Below are 16249 nucleotides of genomic sequence, written 5' to 3'. Positions count from 1 at the left end.
ATTTTCAAAGTTTTTACTCTTTTCTGCTCATTTAGTCCAGGAGCTGTGATAAAACTTCTTTGACTGACAACCTGGGAGCTCCTCATTTTGGAATGTCTTTACCAGTGCGATGCTGTTGCAATACTGACAGAGAAAATTAGGCTCTGCCTTGTAGATATATATTGTTTGTTTTTTTGTTTAGAAATATCTTCAGACAGGTGCAGTCATTTTCAGAAATAATAATAATAATAATAATAATAATAATAATAATAATAATAATAATAATAATAATAAAATAACAAATTAAAGAAGTTTGTTTTTTTCCTGCACACAAATCTACATAGATAAATGCCACGGGTCACAGTGACCCGAAACATCTTATTTGTATATAAGACCTGTTCTAAAAAAAATAAACATCTCAAAGGTTCTGTTTTCTTTGTATAATTTCATGACCCCAACTTAGGAAAAGTCATAAAATATTATACAGAAAATGAAAAGAAAAATAGAATTTAAGCCAATTGGAAACTAGAGTCGGGTCAAATAGACCCAAAACCTAATAGGAGGGTTAAATAGCACAGTAATTACACATTTAGCTGTATAATTACGGTACAATAACATGTTTAATTTAACAAAAGCGTCCTTTGTAATTACACAATATTGGCAATGTGTGGTTTTGCTGTGCAATTAAGACCTAGTTAAGACACTTTTTTGAGATACTGAAAAAACTCACTGAATGAAATTTCATTCAATGAAAGCATTTATTTCAGAAAAAAAAAAAATGGGATCTCTATGAATGACTTATATCAGAGAATTGAACATTTACAGATTAACTACAGTTACTACTGAACAATAATAAGCCTGCTTATTTCAGCAGTTTACGGGGTAATAAAAGTTTACCATGCACAGTAATTAACAATGAGAAAAGCTTGGTATGAGAAACAGACTAATCTCATGTCTATGTTTTGTCATTTTGTGTGACAAGGTAACCCTAGGGGTTAATTTGTGCTGGATCGAACTATATCCCAGGTCTGTCACCTTTTTATCAGACAGGTGAGAATTACACAGCTTGCAAATGATGAACCATATGAATATATATATATATATATATATAATATATATATAATATATATATATATATATATATATATAGAGAGAGAGAGAGAGAGAGAGAGAGAGAGAGAGAGAGAGAGTTGCAAAAAATAATTCTGTATACATAACATGTACAAAAAAGCTGCTTTCCTGTATCATGAATTCAAATGACAAAAGTGTACTTTAACAACATATTTTAGGATGCAACATCTATGAGTAAGAAAATTACATTTTTTTTTTTTACAACCAAAACGTTGAAACGCCAAAAAACTAACAATAACAGTATCGCACTTCTGGTTCATCAGTTTAGTCGGCCCGCCACTGGTATTGTTCAAACCTGATATGCAGCTACCAACAGTAAGGCAGGAAACATTAACAATTAGCCAAGACACCAACAATAAAGTATCCATAAGCATATACAAAAGCCAGTGTAAATCAAGACATCAGGTCTACAGTCTAAACAGAGATGCGATCCCTCGTCCTTAATTATAAGATCCAGTGTCTTTTTGTTCCCAAATGAGCCCCTAGGTAACCCAAATTAATATTACCAACACACTGAAGTTATGAAAGAAAAGGAAACAATGAGGCATCAACTTGAGGAAACATCTTCTTCATGCAGTTAATTAAAGAGCACTTTCTCATCCATGAATACTGCGAGGAATCTTATTTCAGAGGGATTAAATAAATTCCTTCCAACTAATAAGACACTTCACATTGCAAAACAGAGAAAGCACATTTCAAATATCTTTTTGTCACTGTTATGGGAGGAATGTTGGTTTCCTTGAACCTCACAAAATGGTGCTACACAATACACATGACAAAACGAAAACATTAAAAGGATGACAAAAGGAAAAAAATTCTAAGAATGTAATCTTTTCTCTTCAATATTTTTATTTTCAGCCATGAAATTATAAAAAAAAAAATATTCACAGCAGCCAGCAAGCAATAAACAAAAGGAAGTGACTCACCCTTTTATGGTCCGATGACAGTTTCTCCTGAGTCAATGTGCCAAAGATTGTGGGCTGATAAAAATAAATAAATAAATAAATAAATAAAACAATAAAGACACACATTTCATGTCAGAATTAATTGCATACATTATCAGACAATAACTGCAATTATCCACCCCCCTCTGACAACACAGATTTAGAAAATAAGTGTTTTGGATGATTGAGTTTGCAGTGAATACAGTGCACTTTGTTTTATAGCCTCCTGTTGCTATTCTAAATTGCTAAAAGCAGGCAGCTGATACAGAGGGGTTTCCAGTATACTTATAGTGTTTGATTAGAGTGGCTCGGGTGCCTTCTTTCCTACCATGATTTCATTTTTGTAACACCTTTTATATCCTGGACCAGCTGCATAGAGAAGATTTTAAACAGCATACTCCTCCTGCTGTGTAGTTTAGTAAATTAGGCTGATGTTATGCTGGAGCCAGAACACAGCATGCCAGTAAGCAAATGAATTAAATGACAGAGCACACAAAATGGTTCTCGTGGTATCCATTCACAGGCAATATATATTGGGATGTATTCACTGAATTTTACAGTTTATTGACACTATCGGTGGTTATTAGAAATAAGAAGAGGCCTAGAGTCCCTTTTAAATGTGATCATTGCGATGCTTTAATCAATTAAATTATAGTTGCCAACGATTTGACTTTGCATGAGGTCACCTGCAGTAGCTTGACAGTTCTGCATGGTTATAAGTATTTTATTACTGGTTTGCCACACCACGGTTTACTGGATAATACGCTCATAACTTAACCCAGATGAGATCTTCTGCTCTGTAGTGCATTATAAGTGCAGTAAATATACATTATGCTTCACATTACTGTGGGTGGCAGCTCATCACACTTACAGGTATGTGGCCATAAGATGACAGACAAGAATGAAGTTAAATGAATATATCCGTGTAGCAATAGTTAATACTACATGATTCCTTGAAACAATAGCCAGAGACATTATTTCAATGAACTTATGCTTGAAAACTAACCAAACACCATATAACAACAATAGAATATCATTTAAAAAAACAATTGCAGGCTTTTAGATATTTCAAGTGTTAAATCTGCCTACACTGGTGGAGTAGCAGGAGCTTACAGGTCAAATTGTATCAGACACATACTTATGGCTAAACCTCAAACAGCCAGTAAGACGACTATATAAGTATAATAGTGTGAGATGTATTGGACCCTGACAAACTCTTTCCTATCATCAGGATCACTTGTATTGCCTTGTGCTGTTTACATTCTTCAACCAGGCATTAGCGTCTTCATTGTTTACAGTCAGGCAGAAGTGCAGGGCACCATATTATATCACTTTTATGGGCATTATCACAAAGACAGCCGGAGTGGGTGGCGTCAGACCAGAAACAGGAAAATAAACAGCAGAGAGGTGGAGTTTGGTGGAGCTGAGCGAATGGTCTCGCTCAGCATTTAATGAATGAACAGACACAGAAAATAAACGGTTGGAACAAACAAAAACACAGGACACGGCACTAGTCGCCAAAACAAAATACAAACAAAATGGACTATACAGACAAACACGGTGAGCAGATCTTTAACTACTATTCTTATTACAATTACTACCTCCGTGTCCTATCCCATTCTCCACTCACCAAACCCCAACCGCGAGTGGGTGAAAACATGTTGCTTTTATGCAGCTGTACCGAAACTCGATTGCTAATCAGTCATTCAATTGGAGTCTTGGTACAACTGCACGTGAATTAATAAAGTGCAATTCCCTGTGCTCACATATTATTACTTTTTACTTGCACTTGAAGTGCTGTGCAATCCTCGTGCCTAAATACAAATTTACATTTTAAACACTCGTGTTACACAGACCCATTTATATCCCGTGTACCAATGACTATACACCAACATTTAACACACCACACGCAACATATAACAGATAATATACACAGGGGCGGGTACTTTGTCACAGGCATCCACAATTTCAAAAATCAATTACAGCAAATGTACACTGAATCTGCATCATAAAATGAAAAACAATATTTAAATCTTTGAGATGGATACATGCCATTAATGGTAAATAAATACATTATTTGGCAGAAACAAATCAGTTCTAGCTGCATCTCTACAGATAAAGATCCCCTCCTCCCCCTCCCTTCCAGAAAATGTAATTAGCAAAGTGAAAAAAAGCCATTAAATGCACAGACAGGAGTCTTATCTGATAATAATAGCCATCATCTGCATCTTATTTAGTTAATGAAGAGCCAGAGCACTCTCAGCTAATTAAACACAAAGCTTTATGGAAGGAAATAACAGACTCTGCAGAATGAAGTGCAATCACGTACACATTGAGCTACAAAAGATCCAAACAATTAAGCAAGATAATGCACTGTGGTAATAGTAAACATTGGCATGATAGTGCCATCCTTAAAATGACTGCGAGGCTGCCCCACGACAAAATGACTTAGATTCAGAAAGGCATTCATACAATGTTACTTCAAGATCAGTATTCAAATTGGTTTGGATGTATTCATTTAGGATCAAACTGAATTTAGAAATGTTGAAGACTCACAAGACTTTAAAAATAATGTGTCATGAATTTATATATATATATAATACATGTTTATTTTGAAAACATTTTTTGTTGTTATTTTTAAGTAACAACAGCATAAAAATAGCAAGAGAATATGTAGAGTACAATTGTCTCAGTAACCCTTGTACTCTAGGAGCTAGTCAGAAACTGATTTTCATGGATTGATCTTTCCAGAGAAACTTCATCATCCCTGTATGTGCTTCTCACATAAACATATTTCAATTATTCATGTTTCCTATCAACATTCAGAAGGATTATTTCCAACTTGCATCAAGAGACCCAATTAAAGAATGAGCCGACGAGTTGCAGATGTTACCAAGGCTGCTGCAGTACAGATTCATACTACAACTTTAATAAATCCAAAAAGCTTGTTATTTCAGTGTATTCCCCAGGCTAATATTAAGAGGGTGGATGTATTTGTTATGTAATTCCCAGAGGGCAGTAGGCCATACCAGGTCAGTATTGTACAGTCTATTGTGAAAATATGTCAGTTTCAGTGCTTTGAAATCTGCACTGTCAACAGCTTGAAAATAAAAACTGTGTTACAAAAATGTAGGTGGCAAACACTAATCTTACTTCTGAAATATTTTTCAGGCAGTTGATGAAAGATCATTAAGGGCAGATGTCAGATTTTATAGGACTTATTTTTTCTTAGATTTTATTCATCGAAATATCCTGCCTTTAAGCAAGCTTAGACTTTGTGAGGGTGTGGTTCAAGCACGGACCTACTATGTGAACATTGTAAGTTATTGTATGGTTAAAAGAGAAAGTAAGCATTGTGAGGGGTTAAGTGATAAATGTTGCTTCAGGTATCCACACATTCTGCAGTGAATTTGACTCCCTGTATCTTCGTTCCTCACAGAAACCTTTAGGGTTTATATCATCTTGATGATGAGTACTGACATTAACGCTACTGTATATATATCTAAGTCTAAGTAACCCATGTCAGTGCAGTCCCAAGCTGACTCCTATTTAATGATGATGTACAGTACATCACTATAATGAAATAAATCACATCTACTGAAACATGCCGTACTGTATGGTTTGCTAAGAAAAACATATAGTTGCATTGAAATGGCCTGTGATACCTTTTTTGGTTTGTTTTGCCATTCAGTATTCTCATATTCCTTTTTGACCGCCATATTTAAATACAGCATTTTACTTAAAAGCATACAGGATTTGTTTTGGTGTGCCTTTACTAAATCCAAGATGTACCTGGTTTTATGTAGAAAATGTAATTTAATTCAACAATTGCACTTTGACCTGTTCAAGAGCATGCCTAAAAGTCAAAGATGCTTTCTGCAGTTGTAATGGATGATTAATAAGTCAATTTGTCATTGTTACACACGCGCAGCCATTTACGTTTTGTTGTTTATTGTCTGGGGTTGCTTTATTCACCAACATTGATGCTAACCGAAAGTAAGTGGCAAGCTCTCAAACCCAGTATAACATTAATCAATAGCATGTTTTCTTTGCAATAATAGAGTCTACTGGGGAGATGCTGCATCATAATGTCTCCTTGCTTACAAAAGAAGGGGGAATTCTGGCAGATGGATGGCGTGATGTTTGTCAGATTAATCTCATTATGTTTCATGTTGCTGTCAAAAACTATTTTTTGAAAAATGTATTAAAAAGGTGGGATTGAAAAAAACAAAAAGTTTTCAGCTAGTGGATACGCCTACCTGCATAACTGTTAGAAATCTGAATATTAAAGCTGTTAGAATGACTTTGACTTCTAGAAGTTTATACCAGAGAATGTCACCTTTTCTATATAGGGTTCTAACACAGGCAGTTAAACTAATCTTAGCTAAGGTGTTACATAGAGTATGAGGCTGGCACAATTGGTTAATCCTCACCAGAACCGTAGTACACTGACCCTAATAGGAGTGCAAAGTGCTGGCACCTGCTTATAGACCCTTGGACACAATATAGTCATCAGGAACTCTCTTAGGTCATTACTATTGTTAAACGTGCTGTCTCTTGCCATTGTGTCATAATTGCAGGAGACCTGAGACCTTATACAAATATACACCAGTCTCATTATTCACTTCTTCCCATTGTAGCACAGAAGGGCATTTGAAACACCTTCTATTGACTTCTATATTGATCACTAGCCTTGTGATTAAAAGTAACCAAACAGTAAAAAAGGGAATTTCAATCTATCTCCTGGAAACTTTCATCATGATTAAAGAGTAAATCACCCACAACCGATTGATCACGTCTGTGAAAGCTTTACAGCTTCATGCAATCAATCCTTCTGGCTGAGATTCGGTACAGAAATAGAATTCTCTAATTAGAAACAAGTAAAGCTGATCCAGATTAGTAGACTGTTTAGGGTTGGTAATTACTCCAGTGTTTAGCATTGGGTCTAGTGTTCTACAACAAGACACTTCAGTGAACTAGGTCAATTTTTCTATGGTCTTTGGGTTGACTTATACTGCAAGTGTCTACACATCTGAAAGTACAAATGTCTCTCTGTTACCAGTCATACTGAAGTGTTAAAGTGTGAGGGCCTGTGGCCGGTAACAATTAAATAATAAGCCCGGGCTCTACACAGCAATGTGTATTGTTCCATGCAATACAATGAATTCAGTCCCAAAATAATGACACGATATAAATCACACACAAACACAACACGGTCACAAGTCCACACTGAGTACTCTTAGTGTAGGCAGTGAAATACAAGTAATGTGCACAGGAGGGATGTGAAGTCCGGGTTGGAAACTGGCTCCTTAGCAACAGCTCCCAAATTGTTTAGCAATCTAACAATGACAAATACAACAATTACTAGACAGGACAAAACAAACAAAAAACTCCTGGTTAGTACACAGTGTTTTCCTCGTAGGTTTTTGCGTAACCATAACACAAGGAACAGATTACTTGGCCCCCTCACCTGATATACCTTCAGTGCCGCTCCCTTCGGTAGTGAGTGCAGTCAAGTGTCCTCCAATCCATGACCGACACATCGCCTACTGCAGTAAGGCGCTGAATTCTGGTATTGTGACTCCGCCCCCTTTTTTGGATGGCCGGCTTCCTATTGGCCCTGGAATGAACTGCCAAACCATCCATTCTGGGGTACACTGTTCCTGTTACACAGCGCCCTCACAGGTTGGGAGGGAGATTGTTGACTTAAATTCATTCTCTCTGTCACAGGGACATATGCATAAAAGATGATGATATTTTTTGTCCGATAAAAAAACAAAAAATTACAGTGATTGGCTATGCAGTTCAATTATTTGGTACCTAAATTCTCCCTTCTAAAGACTGAAGGAGTAAATGAATACAGGTATGGTCCTAAGTGTAATAATGGAGTCTACTGGGAGATCCAGCCTCATAAGGTCTCCTTGATTACAAAAGAAGGGGGAATTCTGGCAGATGGAGGGTGTAATGTGTATCAGATTCATCTCATTTTGCTTGATTTTACTGTAAAAAACTATTTTCTGAAAAAAAAGTCTTAAAAAGATGAGATTGACAAACTTGACATGCCATGAACATTTCAGTTTTTGTCACAAGGATCAAGACATTTTTTTTTTACAGCTAGTGGATACGTCTACCTGCATAATGTAAATTGTGGGTTATTAAGTTTTTCCACCCCTGAGATTATAAAGTAAAACTTACTAGAAGGTGAAGTAGACAAAATCAGTGTAATTATATATCAGCTGACAATGTCTTCTCTTTGAGGTCAAATGACAAGATGGCTCTACTGGTCGAATCCGACCACCCAACCAAAAACATATAGCAGATGATTTTGGGAAGGCAATTTAATACCTGCCAAATGTACTCTACAATAAAACATTGATGAACATTAACATAAATCTGGTTTCTGTGGTGCAGTGTTGTTACTATTCTTTAAGAGGGTTCAAAGTATAAAGAGGGTTTTTTTCTGTTTAAATAAAATGTGATATCTAAGCCTTTGGGATAATAATTCTATAGTTTTTTTCAGTAAATTGAAAATGCAATGTTACACTTAAGTCATAAAAATTGTATTATAATATTATTCAGAAATTTTGGGGTTTTTTTACACCTTAATAGGACACAGATAACTTATAGCTATGTCTGTCTTTGATTGCATTTGTCTGTCATGGCAAAATCCATTCCTGCATTATTCGCCTCAAGTTCAGCACTGACAGGATGTTTTGTTTAAAAGCCTCCTGTCACATGTGGTTGAATACTGATTCCTCATTATCGCAGATGCCTGAAGTGATGGTTTGACCTGAAATCAATGGCTACAGCATTTAAATACCACGGTTGAGGTAGAAATATGATCACTTAGTTGGTAGATTTTTTTTCTTCTAAAATGAGAAATCTGGGAAAGTGTGCACTTTCACATGTTGCTCTCTGTACATCAAATGATTAACATTGTGCCTCAGTGATGAAAATGGTTAAGCATTAAGATTTATGCCTTCACATGTAAATGGTGGGATCCATACAACCAGTAGTATTTCAAAATGATCATCTTATAAAAGTATTGTGAAAAAAATATTTTGTTTTTTTAATGAATTAAATCCTGGTGAGATTACATCCCTTTTTAACGAATTAAACCCTAGTGAGATTACATCCCTTTTTATCCTTTCACAGTGTAAACCCAGACTGTATTTGTCAATTTTATATTAACATTTTCCCCATCAGAACCAGCTACAGTAGTTTCCTCAGGTCAGCAAAGAGGTACTGTGGAGGTGTTGAAATATACTGTCAAAATAGCCTTACACACCCAATTACAAAAAAAAAGTGCATCAAAATGTGCCTGTTGCCATGTTTTATACATAAAATAATTAAATGCAAGACTGTAAATCCATCTCAGGGTTCTGTTTAACCACTGGAGCTTGTCTTGTCACCAAAACCTTTGCTTATCTAGAATCTGTATTCACAGCACACTTGTACAACACACTAACATACTTCAAAATGACCAAGTACTGTAGTCAATTAATACAATAAAAACATAATTAAAATATATATATATATATATATATACACACACACACAATATTATTTTGACCATTGTTCCATAGTCCAATTTCTGTGTTTTTGTGCATATTTTAGCCTTTTAGTCTTGTTCCCCTTTCTTAACAGAGGTATTCTTACTGCAACACATCCTTTGTATATATATATATATATATATATATATATATATATATATATATATATATATATATATATATATATGTGATCTGTATGCTGTATGCTGCAGCTCTCCTATATGCAGTACTGGTAGTATTCCACCTGTGGAGTTAATGACTGTGTTGGAAAACTCAAACTGTGGTCTGGTGTCAAGTTCAAATGGAAGTTCCCCTACTTATCGATCAATACCAGTCCCCATATTATTCAGGCAGCTTCTATAAACTGTCATTTCTGTTTGTTAGCCATGCGTTCCAAAGACAGTCTTCTTGTGAGAATAAGTGAAGTGAAAACACAAAAACAATTCCATTTCAGTTTTCATCTAAAAGCAAAATCCTGTTATATATCTGAAAATGGCACCATGCATCAGATTTCCCTTTTATTTTATGATAAAGGAATAAAGGGTTGCAAGAACATTACTCTTTATGCATCCCAGCTGTTACAAACTACAGTCAAATCTACTACCCATTCTGTCATCCAGAATAACTTATTACCAAACTCTGCATCTAGTTTATTGTTGAAAACCCTCACTGTAGCCGTTTTTATTTACTTCCTAAAATTCATAAGCCTAACAACCCAGGCCGTCCTATTGTATCAGCATGTTCCTGCCCCACCGAAATAATTTCCAAGTTTCTTGATAATGTCTTCAATCTCTACATTCACATGTTAAAGACTAACCATTTTTTGCAAATAATAGATCATTTTTCTTTAAATGGTAACAGTGAAAATATATCTCTCGTCTTAATGGATGTCAAAAGCCTCTACACAGTTATCCCCAACAGCGATCGTTTACAAGCACTAAAATACTTCCTTGATAAACAGACAGTAAAAGAACCTGCCACGGATATTCTTTTGCAACTAGCCCAATTTGTTCTATCTTTGAATTGTTTCTCCTTTATTGGAGATTTTTATAAACAAGTTAGAGGTGTCAGTATGGGAACAAAAATGGGGCCCTCCTAAGCCTGTGTTTTTAAGGGATGGATTGAAAATAGAGTTTTTCAATAGTACAAGGGACATACACCAATTTCATATATTGATGACAGATTTGGAATCTCAGTTAATGCTACAAAGATTTAATGGATTTCATACATTTTACTGACCAGTCTCATCCAGCTCTAAAGTATACATGGAATATTTCTAAACAAATTTCTTTCTTAGACATTACCATCACTGTTTTAACTGTTCCATCAATACTACAATTTTCTACAAAGAAACAGGCTCTCATTCATATCTAAGATATGACTCTTCACATCCCAAAGCTATTCCATTCCATACTCTCAATTATTAAGACTGAGATGCATTTGCAGTGATGACAGTGATTTTTTTAATAAAACAAATGACATGCGTGCATTTTTCAAAAACTGTGGGTTTCCAGACACTATACTTAGAGAAGCTCAGTTAAGTGTATCGACAATAGACAGAAAGGATGTTTTGTACAAAACCAAAACACAGAATACCAACAAAATTTATTTGTATGATGTGTTGTACTTTTTTGGTCATAGGATGATAAGTAAATCAATTATTCTAAATATTAATATCATCCTATGATCAAAAAAGTACAACACATCATACAAAGAAATTTTAGCATTCTTCAAGAAGGTCCTTCTATAGCTCCCATTTTCAATAATCCTCCTCTAATGTCAAACAGAAGAGATAAAAATCTAAGAGAGCATCTGATCCACAGTAACATTTGACCCAATCTAGACAGTCCTAAGGGTACATTTCCATGTAACAGGTCATGCTGTGCTATTGTAAATACATTCACAGCAACACAGTAGTTAAGGGAACAAATCCTTCATTTACTATCCATGATACTTTTAATGGCATTAGTAAAGGAATAGTATATTGCATTGGCTGCATCAAATGTAACAACCTGTATATTGGTGAAACAATATGATGCTTAGCTGATCGCTTCGTGGAACATCTGAGAAGTATCCAAATTAACACCTCTACCTTTCCTGTAGCCAGACATTTTAACAGAGATGACCACACTATAGAGGACATCACAATTTGTGGGATAGTTCATTGTTAAGGAACTAACGCTGTCAGGAAGTAAAAAGAATGTGAACTTCTTTTCAAACTGGGCACTTTGGAGCCACTTGGAATGAACATTCTATTCTGAGATCATTAATATCATCAACATCATCAACATTCTGGAATTTTGTTTAGAAAACTACTTGTTTCTTTTTTATCAACTTCTTAAAGTACTGTTTTTTTTTTTTTGTATTCAGCCGATGAAGGACTTTATAGTCCAAAACATTCTAATAATTGATTTGTAATCAATTATTCTACCTTTTTAAGTACCTAAAATATTATTTTCTTTTTTTCGTTTTTCTTATATATACAGTGGCTCTCAAAAGTATTCACCCCCCCTTTGACTTTTCCAAATTTTATTGTGTTACAACATGGAATCAAAATGGATTTAATTAGGAGTTTTTGCCACTGATCAACACAAAAAAGGTCCATAATGTCAAAGTGAAAAATAAAATCTACAAATTGTTCTAAATTAATTACAAATACAAAACAGAAAATAATTGATAGCATAAATATTCACCCCCTCGAGTCAATATTTAGTAGAAGCACCGTTGGCAGCAATTACAGCCATGAGTCTGTTTGGATAAGTCTCTACCAAATTTGCACATCTGGAAACTGCAATTTTTGCCTATCTTCTTTGCAAAATTGCTCAAGCTCCATCAAGTTGGATGGGGACCTTTGGTGAACAGCAAATTTCCACATATTCTCAATTGGATTGAGGTCCGGGCTTTGACTGGACTACTCCAGGATATTGACCTGTTTGTTTTTAAGCCACTCCAGTGTGGTTTTGGCTATATGTTTGGGGTCATTGTCCTGCTGGAAGATGAATCTTCTCCCAAGTCCCAGGTCTCTTGCAGACTTCAGTAGGTTTTCCTCCAGGATTTCTCTGTATTTAGCTGCATCCATTTTGCCCTCTATCTTCATGAGCTTTCCAGGCCCTGACACAGAGAAGCATCCCCATAATATGATGCTGCCACCACCATGCTTCATGGTAGGGATGATGTTCTCAGGATCATGTGCAGTGTTAGGCTTGCACCAAACATAGCGCTTAGCATGTACAATCATCACTGGAGTTGGTGGAAATTCCAAATATGTTGTCAATGTACCTAAGATATAGTTTAGGTGTGTTTCCATTGTATTGCTGTTAAAATGTATGTTCAACTGATCCCACAATAAGGCAAGCATATGATGGTCCCATTTTAATTCCCATGCTAACACCCCTTGAGTGTAAACATTACCATCAAGGAAAAACAATTCAATGTGAGCACAAATTCAACCAGTCTCAGAACAGCATACTTGTGATAATATTATTCTTTTTCAATGGACATTAAAATCCTTTACACTGTTATTCCAAATAATGATAATTGCAATAGAACTTTCCTAATGAACAGATGAAAGAACCTCCAACAGATATCCTTCTGAAACTGACTGAACTTGTGCTCACATTGAATTGTTTCTCCTTCGATGGTAATTTTATTCACTCAGGTAATATGTACTTTTCTATAATGATCAATTTTATGATATTGCAAAACACTAAAACATTACTTTGATGGTTTACATGTTGTTATTAATAAATATACTATGGCTCCTCCAACACTGAACCCATATCCAGTTGCTCAACATGCTCATGCATGAACAATCATTTGCTTGATTACCGCTACACCTTATGTAATACCACATTATTCGACATTAAAAGGGCTATTTAGGTTTAGGTCAGGATTGTGTTGAATTTACTGAACTTTGAGGGGAAGATTTAATGGATCCTGTCAGCCTTTGTCCAGAAACTTGTATTAATTTCAGTAAAAAAAAAAAAAAGAAAGAAATCGATCTCCTGATACACTATTCAATTTCCATCGCAGAAATGGAAAGACACTTCAGTCTAATGACTTGAGACCATGATACAATTGACAGTTAAAGAGTAAATGAAACGCATGCTTCTCATTCCCAGCTGGTACTTTGGTTGTGGTCTAGAGCTATGTGAACAAAAAAATCACATGACAATAATCTACAGGTTTGTAGTACTAATCTGATCAAAATATGCAAGCTATATAATTACACTCATGCTCAAAAAATGAAAAATGTTAAATAAGAAAAAAAGGGATTTCAAACTGGAGCAGGAAAAAGAAAGGACTTTATAAATAGCAATTTGGTGGCTTGAAGTCTAATCTCTATAAGCTGCTTACTATCTACTTTCAGTCATTCAAATCTTTCAGCAGTGGAAGTAATGTATAATAGGTATGACTAACACATCAATCGTTTTGCCTTTTACACTGGAAATATTCTACCGACTTGAATACTAATGGCGTGGATAAAATGTTTGTTTTGGCATTGCTATAAAAACAACACATTTCCAATCAGTGATAAATCGCCCTTTGTCAAATGTAATACATATGAAAATCCCTTTATAGGTTTGTCGCAAAGACGGCCGGAGTGGGTGGCATCAGACCAGAAACAGGAAAATAAACAGAGAGGTGGAGTTTGGTTGAGCTGAGTGAATGCTTTCGCTTAGCATTTAATAAATAAACTTAAAATAAACGGTGGTAACAAACAGAAACACAAGGACAAGGCACATTCGCCAAAATAAACAGGCAAACAAAATGGACTAAACAAAACACGGTGAGCAGATATTTTACGATTATTATTCTTATTATTCTCTTTACCTCCGTCTCCAATCCCATTCTCCACTCACCGAACACACAACCCAGAATGAGTGAAAACATGCTGCTTTTATGCAGCTGTACCAAGACTCGATTGCTAATCAGTCATTCAATCGGAGTCTCGCTACAACTGCACGTGAATTAATAAAAGTGCAATTCCCCGTGCTCACATATTATTACTTTATTTGCACGTGAAGTGCTGTGCAATCCTCGTGCCTAAATACAAATATACATTTTAAACACTCGTGTTACACAGACCCGTGTATATCCCGTGTACCAATGACTATACAAATGTTTTAGTACATAAAACACTTTTAACTTATTAAAAATTGTTTTAAATCTTTTTTTTTTCAATTTCACAACCTTTCTTTTTCTCAATTAAATGCTCACAACATGGCAGGGGGACTCTTCACATGGCTGCAAGTGAAAGCTGATTTCTCCCAACGGGTATTTAAACATGCCATACAGCACAGGTCGGATTTGCACCCATTCTTTTTGGACTTAACATAATAAATCAAGGTGACAACAGGTATGTGGTGGTAGCAATTGAAATTTTCCTCCACAAGCTGATCAGCGCCTATTTTCCTGCACCTAAGGAACAACTACTATATATCCAAAAGTCTAGGTTTTATTTTAACCAAGGTTCACTGTTTGAACTCCACGATGCACAGTGGCCAAATATAGCACTCCTGCAACATTTTGATAAAAAAAAGCACTTTCTTCTGTCAAAAATACAGAACTACTCTATACTACATTGCTGATAGTTTTACTAGTGCTGATTTTTTTTCATTATTTACTGCATCAGTCTTTCATCTATAGCTTTTATGTTTGCACAAGACATTGCGGCTTCTGTAGCCTACACATTAGAGCACCATGGCCCACTGTTTGGGAACCACTAGTAAGAGATTTAACATTGCTGACACTACCCAGCCTCCAAGTCTAAAGGATGCACCTTATGTTAGCCGGCTAAACCATTTGCACAGCTGTTAGCTAAATAGTGATAGAGATTTTAGTTTTAATTGTAATGTCTGGCTGGTTAACTGGTGCACTATGCATTACATAAAGTGACAGCTGAATGCATCCTTCATGCCATCTAAAATGCTGCAGTTACTATGTATACATGAGTGTAAATGAATTATTAAATCTATCGTGCTACCTGTTAAAACAAAGTCTGGGGCGCATACATTGGCCTTACCTGGGGATCTTGTTGTGTAAGTCAACTGTTGTAATTTTTTGTCAGAAAATATTTATAGTAAGCGTGACATAACTTCATAATTCCAGTAGGATTTTAGAGGTCATAACACTCATTGTCATATTTCATTCAAAAGTTGAGTTAGTAATGGCCAATTTGCCACCATAAATGTCATTTGTTCTGAATCCAAGATTAGACCAGATATACTGTAGTACAACAGTTTTTGTCTGTATAATTCAGTACAGGTCCTACTTAGAACTTAATAAGTGGTGCAGCCGCAGGGATGGAAACAAGACACTCATTGCACGGCAGCTGGAGCCATTCCATATTTCACTATGAGCTAAATTAATTAGGTAATAGCCAGATTGCTTTAAATGTGTTGTTTTCTGAAATTTGCATGTTGTCTTAAATAAATGATGTGTTAACATTTTTTGAATATTGACTTTGCATGCTCAGGCACCACCGGTATATCCGATATAAACATAAGTCTGACTTGCATTGTTTAAAGACATGTATGTGAAGTGTGAGCACGTTCCATCATGATTCCTGGTTTTGGTACAAGGGAGGAGTTATGAACTGTATGACTAAAAATACTAAAAGTCGCAGTCGGCAGCACGTTT

At 35.5% G+C, this 16249-nt stretch overlaps 1 protein-coding gene across 1 annotated transcript in view; it reads right to left on the bottom strand.

Annotated features, from left to right (window-relative positions):
- Positions 1 to 16249, bottom strand: part of LOC121299998 (ras-GEF domain-containing family member 1B) — a 132687-nt gene that overhangs the window by 78405 nt on the left and 38033 nt on the right. Inside the window, exon 3 of the mRNA XM_041228317.1 lies at positions 2037 to 2090. Within this exon, the coding sequence (XP_041084251.1) occupies positions 2037 to 2090 (54 nt within the window). The remainder of the gene's footprint in view (positions 1 to 2036; positions 2091 to 16249) is intronic.

This window comes from Polyodon spathula, chromosome 2 (genome assembly GCF_017654505.1).
Source record: "Polyodon spathula isolate WHYD16114869_AA chromosome 2, ASM1765450v1, whole genome shotgun sequence".
Taxonomy (NCBI): domain Eukaryota; kingdom Metazoa; phylum Chordata; class Actinopteri; order Acipenseriformes; family Polyodontidae; genus Polyodon; species Polyodon spathula.
The sequence above is the reverse complement of the archived record's forward strand: the minus strand, read 5'-3'. Positions and strand labels throughout refer to the sequence as shown.